At 52.3% G+C, this 24,779-nt stretch overlaps 1 protein-coding gene across 1 annotated transcript; it reads left to right on the forward strand.

Annotated features, from left to right (window-relative positions):
- Positions 1-4,556: 4,556 nt before the first annotated feature.
- OLIG3 (oligodendrocyte transcription factor 3) lies at positions 4,557-5,378 on the forward strand (the record flags this gene model as incomplete). The annotated part of the gene is made up of 1 exon (XM_082307743.1): positions 4,557-5,378. One exon carries the CDS (start codon positions 4,557-4,559, stop codon positions 5,376-5,378), a length of 822 nt encoding a protein of 273 aa, XP_082163869.1.
- Between the last annotated feature and the right edge of the window lie 19,401 nt (positions 5,379-24,779).

The following is a 24,779-nucleotide window of genomic DNA, read 5'->3' on the forward strand; positions in this document are numbered from 1 at the left end:
GAATTAAGATAGTCTTTCAGCCTGTTCACTTTGGTGATGTCAAAGTGTCCGATGACGAGCTACTATCAATCTGAATTATACCGTCAATCTAAATGTAATCCGGTAGCACCTTTTGAGCAAAACCAGCATGCGGTGAGGGAATCTCGGCTGTCCTCTCTAAAATAAAATGAAGGCCGGTTAGAAACAACCAAATTTGGGCTGCAGCAGCGGGAGCGGTGCAGCACAACCCGCACGCAGCAGCGCTCGGCTCACAGGCAGCTGGCGGAGAGCTCTCTGCTCAGGCGGTGGTCTGTGTTTCCTAAACAGGATCCACACCGCCTTACTGTAATGCTAACATTTGTAACTATTTTTGTACTAAAAACGCCGTTGTCGAATGTCCAAATTAAATCAAAAGCAAGCAGGGGTAGCAAAAGCTAATAGCCATCAACCGTAAAAGCGAATAGCCTTCTAATAAACCCACAAGAAAAATACGTGATACTGACTTCATCAGTCTTCATATCATGAATCCGACTCTGTGCTGCCGGCCAAGGGAAGCGCAGGATTTAATATTCTTTCGCAGTAACGCTACACAAGAGAAAAGTACGTCCAATTTCCCCACCAAACTCTACGAGAACTCAAAACCGGGCACTGCCTTACAGCGCACCCCTTTATGAAAACCCGGCGCCCGAAGAGGCACGGGTCCCCTTCCGCGGCCCTGCCGCTCGGGGCGACGCGGGGCCCCCGCCGCCCCCCCCCGGGGCGAGCGCCCCGGCCCTGCCGCACCCGCCGCCGCCCCGCACCCGCTCCGCTCCCAGCCGCGGGCCTGGCCGGAGGAAGCGCGGTTCCCGCCCTCCCCACATCTCTCTGCCTTTACGAAAACGGGAATTAAAAGGCGGGGGGGCGCACGTTAATTTGGTTTAGCTGCCCCTCCGCCGCCCTCTTCGCCCTTCTCCGACGCAGGGACACATTCGGTTTTCTGGCTCCCGGGCGCGAATTTCGTTGCTGCCGGCGTCGGGGGCAGCTTTGCCGTTGACTGAACCGGGGCAGCGGCACGCCCGGAGCTCCTCCGCAGCCCTCTCCCAAATGCCGCTGCCCGGGGGGCGGCGGGCGCTTGCCCCGGCGGGGAGAGGCGGCGGCGGGCGCAGCCAGCCCGCCCCGGGGCAGCGCCGCCCCCGCCCCGCCGAGCCGCCCGCCGCCCCCCGCCCGGCTCCGCCGCCCTCCGCGGGCTCGGCCGGCGAGGGTCCGGGCGGCTGTCCTCCCACCCGGCTGCGCCCACGAGTGGCGCTTCCCACGCACCGCTCTGCTGCGCCGAGACCTTTCCTTTTTGCCTTCTTTCTCCGCGTTTCTTTCTTGTCTTCTCTTTTTTGCCCTTTCTTTCTTTCTTTCTCCCTTCCTCGCTTTCCTTCTCTTTCTCTCTCCCTCATTTTCTTTCTTCTATTCTTTCATTCTTCCTTTTTTCTTTCTTTCTCCCTCCCTCCCTCTCTCCCTCCCTCTCGCTCTCCAGCATCAGCAAAGTAAAAGCGGCAAAGGAAAGCAGCGGGGGAGGGGGGACGCGCCAGGCAATGTTACGATCGTGCTGGAGCGGTGCTGCCCTTTTTCGAGGCGACTTCCCTGGCGAGGCTCCCTGTGCCCGGGATTTATCCCCGCGTTACTTTCCCAAATCCTCCCTTTGCCCTAAGGCGGCTCCGGGCAGAGCCGAGCCCCGCCGCCCCGTCCCGGGAGGGGATGCTGCGGCCCGGCAACCGGGACCGGCCGGACCAGCCGAGCCGGGGGCACTGGGGAGCAGCGGCATCGCCGGGAAGGGGGAGAGAAGAAATATTCGTAATATCCCTCCGAGTGACGACCTGACTTTTCCTCCCCGTCCCAGCGCCCGCCCCTCTCCGCCCCGCGGTGCAGCGGCGGCTCCGCAGGCCGGTATCGCCCCCGGCCCCATCCCGACGAAGCCCCAGCCCCGGAGGGGAGCGGGGCTCGCCGCGCAGCCCGCCCCGCCCGAGGGGAGGACGGGACCCCTCCTGTTGCTTCCCCCGACGGCGCCTTTTCGCCTTCCTCTTCTCCGGCCCCGTCGGACTCGAACTCCCCCAAACCGAGGTGCGCCTCTGCTGCGGAGCGGCGGGCGCCGGGACGGGGGCGGGAGCTGCAGCCTCCGGCCCCGGGGCCGGGGGTCGCCCCGACCCCGCGCGTTTTCCTGCCGCCGCCGCCGTCACCGTGCCAGGTTTCGTTCGTTTGCTTCATCCCGGCTCCAGGGGAGGGAAGGGCGGAGGGAGGAGCGGGCAGCCCCCGGGAACCCCCCGGAGAGCGGTCCTGCCGCCGGGGGGGGCCGCCGCCCCTCTCCCCCGCCGGGTGCGGAGACCGGCGGCGCCCGGCTCCGCGGGCGCGGAGGGGACGGCGCTGGGGGCTCCGGGCCCCGCCAAGGTTCCCGCCTCTGCCCGGCAAAACTCCCAGCTGGGGGAAAGTCCGGGTGGGTCTAGGGCTTTCGCGGCGGAAGCGGGATAAGCCGAGGTCGCGTTCAGTTATTTCTGATATATTCTCCTAAACATCTCTTCTCTTCTCTTCTCTTCTCTTCTCTTCTCTTCTCTTCTCTTCTCTTCTCTTCTCTTCTCTTCTCTTCTCTTCTCTTCTCTTCTCTTCTCTTCTCTTCTCTTCTCTTCGTCGTCTTCGTCTTCTGTTCTTCTTCTCACGACGGGATACACTGGCAGTGATGAAATCAGGCGGCTTTAATTTTGCTCAGCAGACTAAGCACAGTTAGACTCAGTCGGATGAAAGTCTTACTCTGTTCCTGGCTCCTCGATCTCCTCGGGGCCTGGAGACTCTTCACGGAGGAAGCGGGGTCCCGCCAAGGAGGTTTCTCCTGGGCCCTAAGCGCCTGTTGGCAGGTGGAAGCTCAGCCCGACGGCTCCCCCCGGGAGAGCGGGGGCACCCGGGCCGGCGCCGGGAGCGCCAGGGCCCGCCCGCCGCGGGTGGCCCCCGCCCCGTCCCGCCGGGCAGCCCCGCACTCACCGCGTCGGCACCGCCGGGGGCCGGGAAGACGCGGTGGCGGACCACGCTCCCTTCCCCGGTGCGCCCCCGGCCCGGGCAGGCTGCCCCTGCCCCCCAGCCCGGCAGGGACCCGCAGAAGGCTCAGCCCGGCGGGCGCCCAGAGCCGGGGTGCTGACACCTGCCCCAGGTGCCCCGCCGGCCCCGCCCGGCGGACCCCCGACCTGCTCGGCCCCACGCACCCCCCCGTCCCCGCCCCACCCCCGGCAGGGGACGGTCCCGCCCAGGCTGCGGCCGGTGCCCGGAGCCGATTTACTTACTGGCGCGAACGCCTGGGGCCGTTTTGCGGCGCTGCCCCCCGGGGCCGGCTCCCTTCCCGCCCGCCTCCGGCCCGGCCCGGCCTTGAACGCAGCCTCTCGGTCCCGCCGACGGCTGCTCCGGCCCTCCCGCCGGAGCCCAGGGCGAGCGGAGCCCGGGGGGCTGCCGCCCGCCCCCGAGCCGGCCCTCCCGGCCGGCAGCCCCTCCCGCCGCCGAGCACACCGGCTTGCCGCCGCACCCCGGCTTTCCCCGTTTATTTAAAGGGAGTCGCTGGCCCGGGGCGGGGGGAGGCGGGTTTCCCAGCGCGCATCTTCCCGCGGAGGCTGCCCGCCGCCCGTCCGAGGCACCGCTCATTTCAACAAAGCGGCGACACAGGTACGAGCCAGTCGCAGCCAGCCCGGCCGGGCGAGGGCCGCCCGGGACCGCACCGCAAACCCCGGCCTGGGGCCGCACCGCAAACCCCGGCCAGGGACCGCACCGCAAGCCCCGGCCCGGGGCCGGGGGGGACCGGGGGAGGGGGAGGGAAAGGCAAACAAAGCGGGGAGCCGCGCCTGGAGCCGGGCACGCTGCAGGACGGGGGGCACCGACGCCCCGCAGCCGCTCCCGCCGGAGCCGGGGCACTTCCCCGGGCCGCCCCTGCCCGCTGCCGCCCGCGGCCGGGCTTTGCCGGCCGGCCCCGAGCCGGCGCGCAGCCCCCCGCAGCCCCTCGCCTCCCTACTGTAGACGGGATGCGGTTTTATATTGGAAATGAGGGGCAGGGGGAGGAGGTGGCGCGCACACGGAGCGGCGATGAGTGTGCGGTGTCAATCAGAGGGGTTTTGTGTCTCCTTGACTCCTGATGGTCCGTGGCTGAGGTGTCCCGGGTGGCACCACAATGAATATGAATAGGGGTCCTTGCTAAATGGGACAGTCAAAGCGCACCGCCCTGAATAATGGCACGTCATCCTAACTAGACCATTATACATAGGAGGGCTCCTTTTGTCTCTGCTCTCTGCTGCGGCTCTATAAAAGCCCCTCTTTTCCAGGCTGAGGTTAGTCCCAGCATACGCTAACTAGCCATCCTGTAAACAGGCTGAGTAACCGGGGGAGAGAGGGAGGAGAGCGTGGCGAGAGAGGGGCTGAGGGGCTTTTTTCCTCTTCCTCCAGCCTTTCCAGCCCTTCGCTGGCAGAGCCCGCCGGCCCTTTCTTTCTTTTTCGTTCCGTTTTCGTTGCTTTTCGAAGGAGAGTTGTCTTGTTCCGCCGCCTCCAGAGCAGGGAAGAGTTTCTTGCTCAGAAGCCCGAATACAATGAATTCTGACTCCAGCTCTGTCTCCAGCAGAGCTTCCTCGCCAGACATGGATGAGATGTACCTGAGGGACCACCACCACCACCACCACCATCACCACCACCAGGACAGCCGGCTCAACTCCGTCTCCTCCACCCAGAACGACCTGGTGCAGAAGATGTCCGGGGAAGGCCTCTCCAGGAACGGCTCCAAGGCCGGAGGGGAAGGCAGCAAGTACAAAATCAAGAAGCAGCTCTCGGAGCAGGACCTGCAGCAGCTGCGGCTGAAGATCAACGGCCGGGAGCGCAAGAGGATGCACGACCTCAACCTCGCCATGGACGGCTTGCGGGAGGTGATGCCCTACGCCCACGGACCGTCCGTCAGAAAACTCTCCAAAATCGCCACCCTCCTGCTAGCCAGAAACTATATCCTGATGCTCACCAGCTCCCTGGAGGAGATGAAGAGGCTGGTGGGGGAAATCTACGGGGGGCACCACTCGGCCTTCCACTGCGGCACGGTGGGACACTCCGCCGGCCACCCGCCCCACGCCGCCGGCGGCGTGCACCAGGTGCACCCCATCCTCGGCAGCGCCCTCTCCTCCGCCAACACCTCCTCCTCCCTCTCCGCCTCCCTGCCGGCCATCGGCACCATCCGGCCCCCCCACTCCCTGCTCAAGACCCCCTCCACCCCCCCCGCCCTCCAGCTCGGCAGCGGCTTCCAGCACTGGGCGGGCTTGCCGTGCCCCTGCACCATCTGCCAGATGCCCCCCCCGCCCCACCTCTCGGCCCTCACCGCCTCCAACATGGCCAGGATCTCGGGGGAGACCAAGGACCTCCTGAAGTGACTCGCCGGGCCCCCCCCGGCCCCCGGGGCTGCGCCGGAGCCGGCGCTCCCACGGGCGGGGAGGGGGCTGCGGCCGGGCCCCCCCCGCCCCGCCGACGGACCTGCCCCCGCTGCCCCCCGCCCCGCCACCCCCTGTGACACGGGATTAGTGTAGTAAGGACCTTGCAAAGGTAATGTTCTAGCCGGCTCCTCGGGCGATGTTTTCTTATTATACTAAACCGGAAAAAAAAAAGTCCTTGTTGTAAAAAGAATAATAATAATAATAATTAATAATAATAATGCCGCTGATGGTGATCAAATGTAAATAATTCCTTAAAATGGATGCAAAAGGAAAAAAAAAAAGACATGGTTGTCATTGTAGCGCTCGCAACTACTAAGAGACGATGAGATCGGTTTGGGGCTTCTTCTCCTTCTTTTTGCGGGCTTTTCCTTTCTTTCCCTTCGCACGGCGACACCTCCGAGCCCCCCCGCTCCAAAGCCGGCGGCGGCAGCGCAGCGGCGGCCCGGCGCGGCCCGCAGGGTGCCTGCCCGCTCCCCGCGCCGCGGCCCACCCGCGGGTACCGGCCACGGGCGGCTTCCCCGGCAACTGGGACGTCCGAGCGAATTCACTAAAGTTTTGTGGGTGGTTTGGGTTTTTTTCTTTTTCAGATTTTGTTGCGATGCGGTTTTGTTTGCCGTTCTTCTTCCCTCTGTGTCCGCTTTAAAAAAAAAAAAAAAAAAAAAGAAAAAGAAAAAAAAAGGGGGGAAATAGTGCAAAACACGGCACAGCCCTCCCGCGGGTCTGTTTTGCCACATCTCCCATCTCCTGCTCTCGGTGAAGTGTGCTACTTCAGCTGTCTGGGGTCCTCGTCGCTTATTTCTCTTGTTGGCTTTGGGTTTGTTCGGGTTTGCTGCCTTTTCTAGTTTGGTTTGGTTTGGTTTTGCATGCGGGGTCGGCTCTCGCCAGCCCAGTGACTTGTGTAACTAAATCGGAATCTTGGTTGCTGTTTATTTCCTTTTCGGTACGTTTTCCTGGGCGTTTGCTTGAAAACCGGTTATTATTCATTTCGTTTGTTTGTTTGTTTTTGGTTAGGGCCTCAAAGACAACACCGTGTCTTTATTTTTTATATATTCTTGATAACTATCGATATATTTATTATTGACCAGTGTTTCTGGATGAGATTTCCAAATAAAATAAAAAATGAATTGCAAGCTGCCTGATTCGCCTTTGTCTGGGACTGGAAGCTGAGAAAAGGCGCCGTATTTGACGGCTCTGGGTTTTGCCACGACTTTTCTGATCTCCTTGTGTGGCTCAGGAGCCGCCCTGCCTCGGAGGCGGCGAGAAGACCGACAGCGATCGCCCCAACGGCCCCGGCCTGTGCGGGCTCCCCGCCTCACGCCGGGGTGGCAGCCGGCGGGAACGGGCACGCCGGTGGTCCGGCAGCCGGCGCCGGGCTCGGCCGGGGCAGGGAAAGGGCGGCCAGGTGCCTTTATGGGTAAAAAAGGGGCGATAACTTTTTTTTTCTTTTCCTGGAGATCCAGCTGCCAGCCCTTTCCCGGGAGGGGAACGGCGAGCTGGGCAGGGCTGGGAAAGGCAGCCCCGCCGCGCCGGGCTGCGGCACCCCCCCGGCTCCGCACACGGGAGCGGGGTCCGGCCCCCCCCGGCCGGGCACCCCCGGCCCTCCGCCTTTCGCGGAGGGGTGTCCGGGGGGGCCTGAAGGAAGACGGAGAAGGCGACTGCCCCTGAGTCGCAAGCCGAGTACTGACAGCGGGGGGGGGGGGGGCATTTAAACCGAGGTGCGAAACAACTTTGGGAAGGCACCTCTGGGCCATTCTGCTGGCGAACGGGCTGTGCAACGCTGCAGCAACGAAATCATCGTTAAGGTATAAGCACACATACACAAACATTTGAAAATCATAAGGAGAATGTATATTTGCCCCGAAAACATACTGAACTGACGAATCATGTTGTCAAAAAGCCATTCCCCCGCTAAAGTAAATCCTTCCCGTACTTCAGCAAGATGATCAAGAGATGCTGCAGACTCTTCTCTTCTCTTCTCTTCTCTTCTCTTCTCTTCTCTTCTCTTCTCTTCTCTTCTCTTCTCTTCTCTTCTCTTCTCTTCTCTTCTCTTCTCTTCTCTTCTCTTCTCTTCTCCTCTCCTCTCCTCTCCTCTCCTCTCCTCTCCTCTCCTCTCCTCTCCTCTCCTCTCCTCTCCTCTCCTCTCCTCTCTTCTTTCCTTCTCTTCCCTTCTTTCCTTCTCTTCCCTTCTTTCCTTCTCCTCCCTTCCTCCCTTCCTTTCTTCCTCCCTTCCTCATGCTCATATGCATTTTTTCCTTCCCTTCCCTTCCCTTCCCTTCCCTTCCCTTCCCTTCCCTTCCCTTCCCTTCCCTTCCCTTCCCTTCCCTTCCCTTCCCTTCCCTTCCCTTCCCTTCCCTTCCCTTCCCTTCCCTTCCCTTCCCCCCTTCCCTCTTCCTTCCTTCCCCTCCTTTCCTTCCTTTTAGTTTTCATCTCTGCACAATTCCGCTGCCTTCCAGGAGGGTTTTCGCCTCTGCCCAAGGCAGGGCCGTGCCCGGCCCCACGGCTCCACGCCCCCCGGCCCGGCAGGCCGCAGGGAGGGGGTCCGGCCGCAGGAGAGCCCGGGGCTGCCCGGGGCGGGGGGCGCACGGCGAGGGCGGGGGGTACGGTAGCGCGGGGCGCGGCCGGGGGCCCGGGAGGGGCTGTGCCTGGGGACGGGGGCTGGGGGCGCGGGGGAACCCTCACGGGGCCGCCGGAGCTGGGAGCTGGGCTCCGGGCTCGGTGCCGGGCGCTGGCACCTGGGACGGGGCTGCTTCTGCCTGGGGCTGCCCCGCAGCTGCGGCTGCCAACAGCCCGCGGAGCCTGCGACGGGGCTGGGCTGTAAATGACGGCCGAGAGGAGGGCGAAGTCACCCCGCCGTCCCGGGCCGCCCGCCTGGAGCCGGCAGCCGGGTGCCCGGGACCCGCCGCCGTCCTCGCCGCGCCGCCTCTCCCCGCAGCATCCCTGCCGCTCGGCCCCTTCGGTCCTTGGGACGGAGGGCGCGTTGCCCGAGCAAAAGGGCTCTCTGGGGGCATTTGATCCCCACCCAGCCACCCGCAGCCGCCCGGGCTCTGTCCCGCTCTCCCCGGGAGCCCCGGGCTCCTTCCCAGCCGCAGAGCAAGGGTCGGGGACAGGTGCACAAGCCGCTTGGTGCTTCTCCGCGGCAAAAGCGCCGGAGCAGCAGCATGCGGCTGAGCCGGGGGTTTGAGTTCCCAGGAAAGGGGCGATAAATGTCCCGTGTCCCGTCCCCCCGGCTCCTCTCCGGCAGCGCCGTGCCCCGAGCCGTGCCCGTGAAACGCCCGGCTGCTCGCCTCCCTGGTTCCGCGTCCTGGCCCGTGGAGAGGGGGAAAGGGAAAGAGCATCCGCAGAGACGCCCTTTCCTTCTCCTGCCGGTGGGCCGGCTGGGGAAACCCCCAGTGACCCCGAGATGCGGCGCTGCGGGCCAGGAGGCGCGCTCGGAGGGGTCTCCTCGCCTGCTCTCTGCCTCTGGGAGGAAACTTTGGTCTGTTCAACGGGAACTCAAGTCTCTCCCTTCCCTTCCCTTCCCCTTCCCCTTCCCCTTCCCCTTCCCCTTCCCCTTCCCCTTCCCCTTCCCCTTCCCCTTCCCCTCCCTTCCCTTCCCTTCCCTTTCCTTCCCTTCCCTTCCCTTCCCTTCCCTTCCCTTCCCTTCCCTTCCCTTCCCTTCCCTTCCCTTCCCTTCCCTTCCCTTCCCTTCCCTTCCCTTCCCTTCCCTTCCCTTCCCTTCCCTTCCCCTTCCCTTCCCTTCCCTTCCCCAACTTCTGGAAAAGCTGCCCATTGGGAGAGAAGGGGGAACGGTGAGGTTTTCTTGGGAGGGCTTCCCTCCACAAACACACCCGGCAAATAAAAAAAAAAAGGAAAAGGTGACAGGGAAAAAAAAGAAGGGTCAGGGGCTAGAAACAGGGAAGCAGGAAAGACCCGATGGTGGCAGAGCCTGGCAGCGGCCGCCCTCTGGGCTCGCCCGTGCCCGACGGGGCGGGCAGGACGCGGCGGGGCTGCGGGGCCGGGGCGGCTCGGCTCGGCTCGGGGCGGCTCGGCTCGGCTCGGCACGGCACGGCTCGGCACAGCACGGCATGGGCTGCTTCTCCCGGGACAGACAGGGGCTTGGCGCTCTCAGGAAAATCGTTTATTTTTCGCCACAAAAATAAGTAATGCCTGCGTGCACATATATAAAATACATACACGTGTACACACACGTAAATAAATATAAATATAAATATAAATATAAATATAAATATAAATATAAATATAAATATAAATATAAATATACATATACATATACATATACATATACATATACATATACATATACATATACATATACATATAAAAATATTAAAAATATTATACATATTATAAATATTATTATAAATATTATAAATAACATAAACAATATATTCGAGGTGGACGGACCCCGTTGGCTGCCAGCTGCGCACCCGCTTGCTTTCCGCCAGGTCCCGGCGCGGCCGCGGGGGTGGCGGGCGCTGCTCTCGCTCCCAGGGGGAAGCAGCTTCCCCTCCCTTCCCAGCGTTTCCCGGTTCCCATGGGGGAGGACCCCCCCCTGCTCCCACCTCCAGGGGTCCGCCACAAACTTGACACCGATCCCCCCAGGCCCTGGGCTTTGATTTAACTCCCTCAGTTGCGGGGTTTCTCCCCCCGGACCCCCCCTCTGACAGGTCCGACCGGCGCGGTCCCCTCGCCCGGCGCCTCTTCCCCGGCTACACGGGGCCGGGGAGGAGGCGGGGGTGGGCTTGTGTTTTGATTAATATGGAAATAAAACGCAGAAATAGCAGCAGTACTTAGCTTCATTGCTTCAGTTTAGAGATTTATTGGCGAGGAGATAAACACTAGGCTGGGGGCGAGCTCGGTAATTCACGGTCCCCATCAGTTATTGCCAAATGAGCAAATCGTTTTTCTTTGAAGCCGCAGAGGGGAAAAAAAAAATAATCAAATGGGGAAAAAAAAGAGTATTTTTTTTAATAGGCTGCTACCCCCTCCCCCGGGTCTGGCCCTCAGGGCAGCCGGGCAGCGCCCACCGCCGCCCTCCCGGCCCGGCTCCCCCCCTCGGGGCCCTACGCTCCGAGCAAAACGAATAAGGGATTTATCACGGATTCCTGCCTCTTAAAACTCATGTGTCCTGCTCTGCCTCCCTCCAACTTTCTTCTGTATTTTCCCAGGAAAATTTGCTCCTGTCCAAATTTTTTATTTTTTTTTTATTCTCTGCAGCCCCATTTTCCTTCCTGCAGAAGCAGGTAGACATGGATTTGAGCTGGGAAGAGCTGTCGCAAGATGACATCGTGCTGCTGCCGAGGAAAAGCAAGTGGCAAGGCTGAGAGGGGGAGTATAATCCTTTATTAGATGCAGGGTTATTGGGGAAAATGGGCACTTTGGGGGCACGCAAACCCGTTCTCAGGTCTGAAATGGAAAGAGCAAACTAGGAGCTACAAGCTAAATACTAAAATGTAAGCAGGCATCTTTCACTGGACTTCTGTGAAATCCGTGGATTTGAGTTTGTTGCTTTGCATTGTGCCGTTAGAAATGCCTTGAGACACACACCCTGTGCTGCCACAACATGCCGCAGGACCTGCTGAACACTGGTATTCTTCTGGACCAGCAGGAGAGGTCAGGTGAGATGTCCTAGGGCACCTCAGTGACAGTAAATACCGATGTTTAGGTGGGTGAATTGAGCCTTACTTGTTGATCATTTTGTGTTCTCTGATCTTTCAAGTAATCAGGTTGATTAGAACCATGAAAGGTTTAAGGGTGAAATGAATAAAACAAAGAGGAATTACTAATCTTACGCCACATCAGGGGGATGATAGCTGCACCTATGCTCCCTTTGGTGCAGCCTACGATTGCTGAGTAGAAAACACTGAACTGAACTGGACTGAAGATACCAGAAGAGTGAATGGATGTGCATGCAGCCTGCTTATCCCAACCAGTCTTCCTTCTCCTGCCCTCCATTTCCTCCTCCTGAAGTTGAAAAAAAAACCATTTCGCTTGATATTACATTGAAGCAAGCACCTCTGTAAGGACATTGCAGCTGCAGGACAGTAAAGTCTGGCTGAAGGGCAAAACTTCTTAGAAATTAATATCATCAGTTGAGACTGTGTGACCAGAATCTGTACCCAGCTCCCCCGAGTCTCCTGAACCTGTTGTGAATCAGCAGGATGGGATTTTATACAGCACTGGCAAAAGACTGCAGATCAATATTTTAATTCAATCTTTTTATGTTTGTTTGTTTCCCCCCAAAGTGTTGTTGTTGCTGTTGACACATACATCTCGAAAGTTACCTGGCAGAACAGCATCAGGCCCTGCCAGATGGGCGAGAGAAAAACTGCAAGCGATGCAGTAATTTTAGTATTTATGATGAAGATGATTTGTGGAGACCTGCAAATCAAAAACTAATGGATTCCTTGTAAAACATGTAGAGGATTGACAATAAAAGAGATTTGCACAGGACCTGGGTCTGATGCCTTGTAAGCTAGTGTAAGCAGATACGACTCATTTTTTAAGGCAGAGATAATGGTACAGCAGAGTCAGGCCAGGCTCCGGGTTACAGCAGGTAGGAACAGGAGCAGCAGCCAGTAGTCTTATATTGCCCTCAGTTGCCATGTAGACCAACTTGGATGAGAGGGAGGTTTATTAGTGCTTAAAGATTAGTGCATAGGGTTTCATGATCATTGCACAGACGTTCAGTTATAATAAAGAACAGGTAGGAGCTTCCTTTTATTTCTCTAATGTCACATGCAATGTTTTCAAAGGCAGCTTTAAATACAGGCCAGTCAAGCACAGAACAGGGCAGGGAAGGAGTCGCTGTTTCTGGATGCGTGTTCACTTCCAGGGAAGCCTGTCCCGTGTCAGGGATAGAAATGAGGATGCAATGGTGCTTTAGTCACATCACCACAGGAAGCATTTTACAAATTATTCACTAAAGTTGATGCTTGTGTTATAAAAAATGAATTCTGTTTTTCACAACATTAAATGACCTTTCTGGAAACTTATTTACTTCTTGCATGGCATTTTTTTAATATATATTTCACTTTTATTTTCACTGGTTTCTACCCAGTGGCTCTGACTGTCACATACCAGGTGCTACTTTGCTATGTTTCAGCTGCAAAGCCTTAGGTGGCTGTCTGAAAAACATGAGACTTCATTTGTATTTTTTTTTAAAAAGCAGAGAAATATTTCACAACTAATAAAAACTTATTTTTACAAAATCTGACCTTTGGCCTGAGGGAGTCGTGAATCCTTGTCCATGGAGTCAGAGGAAGAACAATAAAGTGACCGCATAAAACATTCTGTTTCCAGACTTTTTATTTTTGGTGATAAACAAAGATCTGTCAAGTGTTGTGTAGGAAGTAGAAGACTAAAAAGGCGGTTTGTCACTTGGGTTCCCCTACCTCAGGCTTTGCAGAGGAATCAGCCACGGTGCGTTTGGTGGCCTGTGCTGTCAGATCTTCGCCCAGCAAGTGAGTTTTCAGGCACTAGGGGAAAGGCAGCTTGAAACATCTACTGGAAGAGCTTCTATCCCCTGCTCCAGTACTTGGCTTTCCTCCCAAAACTGCAAGTGACAGCAACAGAAATTAGTAGCAACTGTGGTGATCATTGGTGCGATGATGGTTTGCTTGAGCGCACTGAGAATTGCGTTTGGACGCCACTCCACAGCACGTAAGTGCAAATACTTACAATGGGCTACAGATCCATCGGAAACAGACCTGCCATGTCTAGAAACCATGGAAGCCTTGCATGTGCTCTTGTTTTGCATGCGAAGGCCCAGATCCCTACTGGTGTCTTTGAACACCTTTGAGTCACAGGATCAAAACCAGATGGGTCTGAAGGCTTCATTTCCATGGGAAGTGGATGCAGTAACCTCCAGACCTCTGTCACTAAAGTCCCAACACATCCATGCTGTCTTTTCACATTCACTCTGGGAATATCATAGAGCAGTTATTGTGGGGCAGCCGGTTGGTGCCCACGGGCAGTCTAGCTGTGTCCCTGCTGCTCTGCAGGAGTGGTCTGCAGGATATCTGTGAGGCTGGCGTGTACTGCCTCCCCTGGCTCGCCTTCCCTCAATGTCTTTCCCAAAATGACTGCTGTGACCATGGTCTCCTGAGGTGCCTGCAACCCGGCTAACCTCCAGGCACAGTTAGATTTGAGTGGTTCCACATGTTTTGGGGAGTGCTTTATGACCAGGCTCCAGCCCACACTTGCCAGTTCACAGACTGCACAGCCCCCTGCTCTGACTGCTCCTCATGGCCTTGAGACCATACGTGTAAGCAGTGCATGCACCCCTTTTTCTTTCTCACTGAGTACCTTTGGGAAGTTTAGCTGTATTCAATTTTGAAGCAATCTGAGCTATGCTCTGCAAAAGCACTTGAGCACAGACTTTCCAAAGCTTCAGGCTCTTCCTTTCCATGGTCTTGTCATTCCCTAGGCTCTCCAGCACAGTCCCTTTGCCCTTTCCAGAGATGGAAACGTACACCCCCACTACTACTTATCTTCCATTACTTCTGCCAGGCCATGAGCTTTTCCTTATGCGACTTAGAGAGATGGATTGTCAGATGTATGAGAAGATTTTCGCCATAATATGCTCAGTCAATTGTCATACCATGTTTTCAGGGCTTTCAGTTTTCAGCAGATGCCCAGAATTTCACATACACGTGACTTCTGGCATCCACTACTTCAGAACTCACAGCACCTGCCTATATGTATCATCATACTTCTGCACATTCTTATTCATTCATGAAGTGTCATGGAAATGACTTGCCATTCACCTTTAATGGATAATACATCTTTCTGAGCCAAACCATAGTGTAAACCAGATGATACGTCTTGGTCTGGACTTGATGTCACCTGTCTGACACTAGCAGGTCAAGCATCATTTTGCATAACTTAATTGAGGAGTCCGTCACCAACACTTTAACTAGGTTTTGTTTATCAAGACTCATTTACCGCTGTTACAGGCCCTTGTATGCTGTTCTATATGAGAGTGATAACCCAAAGTTTGAGTAAACTCAGTCCCGATTCCTTGCATGATGCTCTTGGACATAATCTTCATCTCCCACCCCTCCACTAAAATAGGACCATAAGACCTTTGGCCATGCTTTAATAGATGCTGAGGATCAATGGTGAATCCTCAGTAGCTTAGTTACGCCCTTCCCTCATCTTCAGCCTTGTGGGCTTTCCAGGTGCAGCTTTTCAAGCAGATATGTTAGCTCAAGCAAGGAGACTGATTTTGCATTTCAAAAACCAGATAGTCCTTACTGTGACTGGTGGAGCACATCAGTGCAGTTGTAGGCAAAATCATGCCTGCCTCCATTTCATCAGCACTCTCTTGTGTCTGTTGAGTGCTCTAGGTTTTTCCATTTCTCAGGGTGCTCTAAGATGTCCCAGATTTCCATTCCAGGCCAGGATCATGGACTTCATCTCTCCTAGTAAATTAAACAGTGCCACATAATGTTCTCAGGCACTGGAACTCAATTATTTATAGAGTCAAATTGTTACAACGGTTCCTGGCATGGTTTGGCTCCAGACAACTAGCTCTCTCCTGAACATTTCCCAGACATGGTTTGGGGATGGCGTAGGCCAAAGGCCAATCCCAGCAGTCAATTTTTTTTCAGCCACAACGCCCGGAAAGCAAGAATTTAATAATGTGGACACATGCCAGCCTGTGCCAGTTGGCTTCAGAGCTAGATAACAGTTACGGGCATGTTTTGTACAGATGTAGTCTCAGAGACTTTCTCTTACACCAAGCTTCTGCCCATGTTGCCATCTCTTTCTGTCTTTCTCTCCAGATTACCAGGAGGATACGTTTCCTTTGTGAAGCGAGACATTTATCAAAATTATTACCTGATCAAAGTCTCCCATTAGTTGATTTATTTCCATCACTCTTTGGCTTTCTCTGCTTAGCTTCAATCAATTGTGCAAGATCGGTCTATTGAACAATGAAACTATAAAGGATGTCTATTTCTACTTTCGTGCCATGTGCAAGAAATCCTTCTTCCATCTTCCATAGATTTTATGTCAACATGGGGTAAAAGATGCCCAAGGCAGAGAGGTCCCACATTCCACAGGGACTTTTTCAGTTCATAGATGTGACACATAGACATAAAGTAGTTCTCAGTATCAGAATTCATCAGATGTCCAGAGACAGACCTTCCTTGCCAGTCATCACATCTCCACCAAGAAAAATGAACCCATGACACTACCTTTCTTGCTTTTTCCACTCCCAAATTTGTAAGGAGTTGGAGCAAGCACAGGACTTTTGCCTTCTGCTTTGTAAGGGTCATATAGCTTGTGGGAGAAGTGGTTCCAGTCACGGGTTGAATGTGAATCTCAGGGCTTTCCCTTGAGACCAGTCCTCTCTTCTTTCCAGCTGCTGAGACCAGGCAAGCTGCCCGTAGTGCCCTATCTTTCACTTGTTTCAGTGTATCTCAACTGGTCAATGCAAGGCCATGGTTCAAAGAGAAAACTTTACTTTTCCCTTTTTATTGTGTTTCCTCAAAAAGTTGCAGCATTTGTTCCCTCCCACTGGAGCATTTCATGGGTTTGGCAGCACTCCATCCATGCTTTTGAACTGCAGTGCTTCTTTGCAGTTTCTTTGTGCCCAGGTTTTCTGCCCAAAATCATGCCTACAGGCAAAGCCAGCACTAACTAAATGACTGAGTCAGATCAGCACTGATTGCTTCTTCACTTCTGCCCATGTGGATTGTACCTGAGATCTCTGGGGCTAGCTCTGCTCCCAGCAATACAGCAGAAGAACAGTCCTCCTGTAAATCCAATATGAACATCTCAGCTCCTTCTCTCTTATTCATACTGCTGGGGGGGTGGGACAGGCTTCTTTACCTGGCCCGCCCCCATGAAGATCCCAGCATGTCTCACATCTTGCAGGGCCCCACAGTCAGCAGCTGACCCTTTCTTTGAGTTTGTCAGGTTCAGCCTCTTGAACATCTCCTGCTCATTCCCTCACCTGGCTGCCGGCTCCATCCATCTCTCTCCATGCGCAGCCCTCTTCCTCCAGCTGCAGCATCTTCTATTCCAGCCTTCACTGCTGTGGTTGTCTCACCTTGCCATTGCATCTGCCTGACCATCTGTTGAATCATGTGCAATATAAATAACAGCTAGTGACAAATAATAGCTATGGATACCCTCCTGTAATAGTCTGGTGGCCACACTGGACATCCGCCATTTCATAGCATTTTCTTATTTTACTTTGCAGGTCACAATTATATGGTAATGTCAAAGGGGTTTGTAATGCTAAAGTGGTTTAGAGTTCTTGGGCTACTTAAATACAATTTTTATATTTTTCCCCAAAGTGTTTGCTATTATTCAATTCCCCTTGTTCCTGGCTGTGATACTCTTCTGTGACAGGAGAGACCATAAAATAGGCCCTTATTCTATGCTTCATCACAGCATTAAAGCTACAATACCAGTTGCAATGAATAACAGAAAATCAGCTTTTAAAACCAACCACATTTAATAATTTACACCAGGAGAAGAAGTAAGAATAGTAGATTTCTCTACACTGCCTTCAGCTGAGCTAAAAGCATTTTGGCCTTTTCTGCACAGGAAAGCAAATTATTTTTAATCTGGATTATAGAGAAGCTGAAAACCTGTCTTAATGTGTCTGGTCAATAACAGGTCCTTATCTTCACTGAGACTTTAGCCTACCCTTAGATAGAGACTCGGTCACTGAGGTGCTCAAAACATGTTGTAGGTAATGTAATGGGCTGATGTTTCATCCAGTAAAGTCACGGACGGCTTTGCTTAGAGGCCAGTAGTGGAGCTGCAGCCTTGCAACAGGAATTTGTCCTCAATCTTGCATCTTTCTGGCTACATCTGAATGCACAAAATGAATTGCTCTAAACATAGCTCTGGAGCTAATTGATGGCACAGACACAAGCCAAAGTAATCTTTGGATAGTTGTAATGGTCCTAATGGTGAGCATAGCTGAGTGGTATTAGAAAAGCTTTGTTTTTCACTTTCGTTCCTGATTCGGTTCAGGGATGTTCACAAAACTACTACATTTGACAAAGTGCTTGTTTTATTCCCCAGCTGCCTTGAACTAACAAGCTGATGACAGATTTTTGGTACAGATGGGATTGTTTCAGGAAAATATGCCTAGCAAGCAGGCTCACTTTGTAAGCAAAGTTATTTCAGTTTATCATGCTCTGCTCTCAAGGCATGCAAGCTTCTCCAGTAAGGGGAGCTGCTGGGCTCAGCTCAGGGGAAGGATGAAAACAAGTGTTTGCTTTTTTGCTGTCAAAGGGGAACTTCCAGCTCTTTTTTTCTATTGAAGATGGCTTTGCACTCACTGTCGGAAGGTGCTCATTTCTGCAGGTTGGAGATGGGCAGGCATTTCCTAAACACCACGTTTTATTCATGCCCTCCCAGCTGCGGAGTTGCCTGCAAGGATGCCGTCTGCCCCCTTCTGCTCAGCTCACTCCTGCAGCCCACCAGCATTGGGGACCATGGTGACCGGCCACAAAGAGATGCTTGAGACGCTGTACAACCAAAGCTGCCTGGCCACAGGTGCAAGTGAGCCTCCCAGGGTCTCTGCACCCTATACGGCTGTGCTTGAAGTTGGAGTACCTGTACAGCAGCCTGTAGTCAGCAGTCTGAGGGTGTACATGAGTGAGACACCTCTAATCGTATTGCTGACACCAGTTCACTCCTTGACCTTTGGCAGGGCTTTGCAGATATGCACAGGTTTGGAAGTTATGAGTGACTGGTTACCCAGTTTATCTGGTCAACTGGAACTTGGAAAGGCACAGAAATTGTTGGTGTGGACTAAAATCCCAGTACCAGAAGCTCCACAAATAGGTGGTAATGATCTGGAGAGGGAGGAAAAACACCCCTGAAAATGCTTATCCTCCCTTCCTTCCGCACACTCCTCGACACACACAGTGCAGATACAGTGAGTTTCCCTTCCCCCTTTTCCCTAAGCCGTCAGGCCAGCTCCATGCATTTCAGTATGACTGTGGACAACACTTGTCCGGTTTTGATGGGGATTTTCAGGAAAAAAAATTAAATACTAGGTTGGGTCAAAACTGGTTAAATCCCTGAGGACCTCAGTAGTGTTTTAAAACATATGTGAAGGGGAGGAACCATTTTTCACACATCCTAAAGAATATAGCTGACATATGGACTATTCAAAGGAAATTTTGTTCAGGCCATTGGCCATGCATGAATGGCCTGGCTTATACAGTGGGGACCCAAGTTACGACGGGGATCTTCTCCCAGGAATTGGGTTTCTTGGTAGTGAGAGCAGGTCCTGTAGATGCTAACCATGCTGCAGACTCTTGGAGCTGGTACCAGACCCAGGACCCAGCTGGAGGGGAAGGGGTGGGCTGGGGTGGCACAGTCGTAGAGGGGCAGGCTCGGGATGGGGGGGGGGACACACGGACTGTGGCATTGCCCACGGACTGTGTCCCCCCCCACCCTGACCCTGCCCCAGCAAAGCCTTCCCTATGCATCCCCGCTTTTGCTTCTCTCCATCACAAGCTTTTTCCCGGCCATGTTCACTGGTGCTTGTTGCTCCAGCCACTGCTTTACTGTAATTGAGCGCCATTGCAGCGCCACTGGTAGATTTAGCAACTCAGTCATCTTTCCACTAAATACTTCCAAGGCCCCAGAGAAACACCTCATAAATCTTTTTGTTCCCTTGGAAAAAAAAACCCAACACAAAACAAAACAAAACTAACAACAAACCACAAGGAAGTTCAGGGAAATAAACCCCTAAATTGAATTTCTTGCTTTAAAAGTGCTTTACATATATCACCACCAACCAGCATGTAAATTTTAGTCAGCTACTGGACTAGTCTTTTAAAGAAGTTGAAAAATGGCCCTGCGTCCTCAAAGGACACACCTGTTATCTGAAACAGTTTTTAACCAGCTTGTTAAGCAGCTTTGACAGATCAAAGACCCTGGACAATGGGCACAAACTTTAACAATAGTTTAGCCTTGAGCAAAAGCTTCTGTCAAAGCAAGGCTTGTGCCAGTAGTATTATGGCCTGCAATTGAAAATAAATTTTACTTGAATAAGTACCTCAGCCCGATCAGAGGCACTGCCGCCAGGGAGACAAAAGCAGTTGGGGATAAGTTATTGACTCCACTGACAGCATGAATGAAGTTCATTATGCCAGCCCACTCTTGGTAAATGTGTCAGGTTTTAAACTGAATTAGGTGGCAGGTGCATGGACCATTTTCCTGCCCCCCTTGAGACAGTAGAGGGCCAGCCATCACCTGATTCTACAGACAAATGTTTAGATTTGGTTTTCATATCGCACGGGCACAAGCGACAGCGTGTTTAAATCATAAATAAGGCTTCCTGCGAGCCCTCGTCTATCCCCCTCTCTCTCCTTCCCCGTCACTGGCTGGCCATGCTCCTGCCGCATTGCCCACTGCACCCTGGAGGTGGGTTTGCCCCCCCCCCCCAAGCACCCACTGCAGCCCCGTTTCTGCTCCCTCTGCCTGCCACAGGAACGTGCAGGATTTTGGCTTCCCCAGGCCACCTCCGGGGTCCAGCCCAGAGCCAGAGGGAAGCCCAAATCCTTCTGCCCCTGTTCAACCAACACCATGCACAGCCACGTGGTTCTGACTTCAACAGGATCTGGATCGAGCCCTCTTGTAGCCGATGTTATGTCGTATATATGGGTGTAAAGAGATTGAATCCAGACATCCAGTGTTAGCCTCCAGAAGGGCTTTCTGCAGTGAAACAGTATTTAAACCTTGCTAGCCTCTGATGAGAAACATCACTGCAATTTCACAGAACTGCAGGCTGGATCAGAAAGAAGTGATCTGAAACATATACATTTATCTATGTGTGTATATACACATACAAAACCACATATAAAAATACAAATACATCTACATATGTACCAGTGTTTAAAAATTTCACTAGAATTCAAAGAAATAAGGTGACAATCTGTCATGATAATTTGATATTTCTCTGCTTTAAGATTGAACTGCAGTTTTAAGGTGTATATTTTATTTATTTTTCATCTGCATATTTTGCTTGAAAACATTTTGGTTTATAGTCTGCCAGGGCCTACAAGGATAATGCAAGATCAGCTGAACTTCAGATACTTTGGATGCCAGCTCTCATTACTTAATCATGAGACGCAGGACTATTAAGACTCTTAAAAATGAAAGCCTCGTTCTCTGACCAGGGAGGGAAGAGTTGGCATATGCCTTTGGCTGCATGCCTTATTTACGTTAATGAGCAAGTAAGATTCCTTCCTCCTGTGAGGGAGCTGAACATCCCTTCTCCTGAAACTTTTGGGATCTGCTGCCTCCATTGGTTACAAAGACAAGCCTTTTGCTTTTAGACAGCATTTTGGACACACCTGCGTACTTTTTTGCACTTGAGTCACTTAAATGACCTTAATTTTTAAAAAATGCCTTTGTGAGCCTGAAAATGACTTCCCCCCCCATAGGCAAAGGCTTTGTGGTTGTCTGCTTAATAACATACACCAGCCTCTGAACTTTGATAAAAAGTACTTATCCCCTTTCTCCAAGGATTTCAAAGGGTTGAACAAACACTAACTAGCCCTTGCAATGCTCTCCTGAAGAAAAACATTATTGCTGTTCCTCAAAACCGCGAGCCAGTTCAAAAAAGGAGTGACGAGACTTGCCCAATGTCACAAGCAAGTCAGTGGCAGATTCACACTCTAGCGGGTGCTTTCACTGTCAGATAGTGCTTCACCCCCCTAACATGACATTGCTAAAGACACATTTGGCTCAGTTCACAGATGTATTTAGTACATCTGTTAATACGGACGTATCAAACCCTTTCTTTTTCTGGCTCCGACACAAATAGACTGAGGAAGTCTCACCCATGGACCCCCATCAAGAGAAAATGTTTCTTTCCCCCTTACACAAATCTGGAAAAACAAAGTAGGCTTATTCTTTGGGGCTATCTAAAGACTGCTGTGTGTCAACACACAAAATCATTTCTCACAGTGGTATCACTTGCTGGATATGTTCCTTCCCTCCAACTACAGCAGATGGTGTTTCATAGTTGGTCACAAATGGCTGTCAGCAAGCGTTTGTCTGCCTGCCAGTAACCTGTAGTTTGGGGACTCCCTCGGAGAGTGTACCAGCACTGACTCTGCTGATAGCAGCATCTGAGAAAATGATCCGTCCTTTCTTGTCAGGCACAAAATTAGCCATCTCACTTTCAAACTGTTGACAAGGGGGATATGAAAGAAATAAGGTCTGTGCTGGCCCAGATGATGTTTCTTCAGCTCTGGTTGGAGGCAGCTAGAGCTGACTAGAGAGGAGAAGCTGCCTTTACTGCAGCGAATATTGACCTCTGGTCAAAGATGGAGGCAGAATCGTGGCCCTTTCCTGGTGTCAGGATTTTGCATGGCATTTCCACCACCACCTCTCCCAAGCTCAGTTTAGATTTCTCTTGGCCAGCGCTAGCGATGAGGAGGATGTGACCTTTAGTGACATTGCCCTGTAGCAAGAAAAAGCCTTTGACCAGCTACAGGTCTCAGCACACCAGGCAGGTTTGCTGCTGGCTTCACGTGCACAGGGAGAAGCCAGCCAGCCAGTCCGGCATCCGCCGGGACTGCAGCCTTGCCCTGGCAGCAGGGAACAGGAGGGACAGGAGAAACAGGAGACAAAAGTGATGGAGACGGAGACCAAATACTTCTGTCCCCATCATTTGAGACAAAAAACAGTTTTGGAAGCTTTGCAGCAGCTTGTAACAGCAGCCATTACCTTGCTGGTGCACACTCACATTTCAAGCACACACAGCTACAACCCCAAATGATTTACTTCAACAGAAATCTTAAAGAGGAGTCCGTGGAGCAGAGCCAAAAGCTCTCCATAGCAGCTATCACAGGGACTTCTGCCCGAGGAGCAATTTCTTTTTAAAATCCCAAGTAGAATCTGGGCTGGTAAGCTTGGCTGGCCTCAATTTCCACCTGGCTTAGCCAGGGCAGGGGTCCCCTCCAGGTACATCATGTACCAGGCTGAGGGGGTGCATGTTACTCATGACTGGATGGCACCACTGTCAAAGGGGTGCATTCCCAGGTCTCCAACTTTCACACACGTCGAGAAGCTGATGTATGTATCAATCCAATGTAGCAAAAATCCTGCATTGGTCAGGGGAAAACCAGACTGTATTGGTGCAAGTTACTACAGATAGAAATTTTGCTGCTCCAGTTCTGTGCTGCTAGAAGAGGTTTAGAGAAAATCCGGTTTCAGAATTTCCCTTTCACAAAGAGTTTGGAACACTGCAAAATTCCTTTTCATCTTAAATGTACCCCCTGTGAGAGAAAGGTAGATTAAATAAAAAATTAAGAAGTCCTGCAAAAGAGAAATTGTAGCTGCTTTGGAAAACATCAGAGTAATCCCTCTGAAATGAAATATCCCCCAAAAGGCTGAATTTCTTAGCTTCAACTTCCTTATTTTTGCCACTGAACTCATGTTAAAAATAAAAAGTACTAAATAAGGCAATAGTTAAAAGTCAAAACAAAGAGCTTGGATCTTGTTGAAATAAAACCTTCCAGTCTTCTAAAAATGAAATATTGCAGTAATTTGATTTCATTAAGATTGGTACCTCCCTGCAAATCTGCTTCTTGCAGTGCAAATTTTGTTTTCAAATGGACATTTCGAGGTACTTTCTGGAATATTCATAAACAAAATGAAACTCACACAATAACTACACAGCACTAATGACAATAACAACCCAGAACAAAAAGGATGTGAAAATTTTGCTTAGTTGGAATCAGACTTGTAATGAAATTTCAACGAAAGAGATCTTTTAAAGACTATTGAAGGTGAAATCTGCAAGCAAAGCTGAAAATCAAGGCTCCCATCATGGTCCTGTTGAATAAAATCCATAACTATATAGCAATTTTCCATTTTCCCTGAGTTTCAGTACTGGATTTTTGTTCTGATTTTTTCATGTGTGAATAAGTCTGTTTCTGTTCTCTTTTGGATACAAAGATTTTTCCGAGAAAAACAGAGACAGAACTTAGCTGAGGTAAGGCTGTCTGCCTGAGAATGCAATGAGACTTTAACTCAAGTGCCCAGTGAGAATTATTCAAGTGCCTGTTTCTCTACTGATCAGAATAAGTACAAAAGGAGAATGACGACGAGAGTAAGCTTGATCCTCAGTAGGTGCCTCATGCTCTGGCTTGCATCCAGCAATGTGTTTTGAGCATGCAGTCTGAGTAGGACAACACAAACATCTAAAGTTAAGTACGTGTTTAAATATTCTCACCACATTTCGGCTGGGAAACTTTCTAGAATCTGGCTAAGAACAGTTGACTGCCTCCTTACATAGGTACACCTAACCCCAGCTCAGCTTACTCTACTACCTGGTAGGCCACTAAGCCCTGTGTTTCATTTGCCCAGCTACATTATTGTGTTTGTGTGTGTACTGGTCATGTGAATGTGATATTCATATCTGTGACCACTTAGAGATAGACTATCAATAACTTAATGACATACATGCCCAATAGCTGCAGCTTCTTTTTTTTAGGACCAAAGTGGAGGGCATTGCACAACAAGTAGAGTAGTGGTTTCTCAGACAGCCCTGCTTCAGGCAAAGATCCAAAAGGAAAAGGCTGTTGAAATCCCCCCAGAGCTCAGTATCATCCTAACAGGGGGCATCCCCTCTTCAGAAAATCCATAGGGGCAGAACTTGCTTTGTGGATGTTTTCAGAAAGTACCACTAACATTTCCTATTTTCCCCTCTGGATGTACAACAAGGGAGGGTAAATGAAACGAGTGTCTGAAAGTCTGGAGAATGCAAGTGGCCAGGTGAGCTTACATATTCCCAAACTGCCACTTTCTTCTCCAGTGTGCAAAGCACTCATGCTTAGGGAAAAGTGCTCCCCTGAATCTTTACTGCTCTTCAAGTGCTCCCCAGTATCTTCACTCTTTATGTTACCTTGTTTATTTGGCTTAGACCACTGGTGTCTGGAGATAGCACACTGGCCACTTCAAATCTTGTTTAGTCAGAAAAAGAATTGAGCCACTTCAGAGTGGCTCAGTGTGGCCCATCATTGGGGCCATCTTCAACAGCAACTGCCATGGTCAAGAGAGCAACTGCCATGGTCAAGAGAGCTGGTTCCTCTAGCTGAGCGGGAGGTACACACAGAGTTTGGATGTCACCGATCTGATCAAGAGAGCTGCCCGGCACCAGGGAGATGACATGACTGTTGAGGCAGTCTGTAATGCTCTCACGCACTACGGGGAGCTCTGCTGCCACACACAGTGAATCACACGCTAGTCCAGGACTCTGAAGGCAGGGATGGATCTGTGGGCTTACACGCATCAGGAAGTCCAGTAGTACCGCATCTGAGCACCTGGCTCATTTCGGGCACC

The sequence above is a fragment of the Platalea leucorodia genome (assembly GCF_965183815.1).
Source record: "Platalea leucorodia genome assembly, chromosome: 3".
NCBI classification, from domain to species: Eukaryota; Metazoa; Chordata; class Aves; order Pelecaniformes; family Threskiornithidae; genus Platalea; species Platalea leucorodia.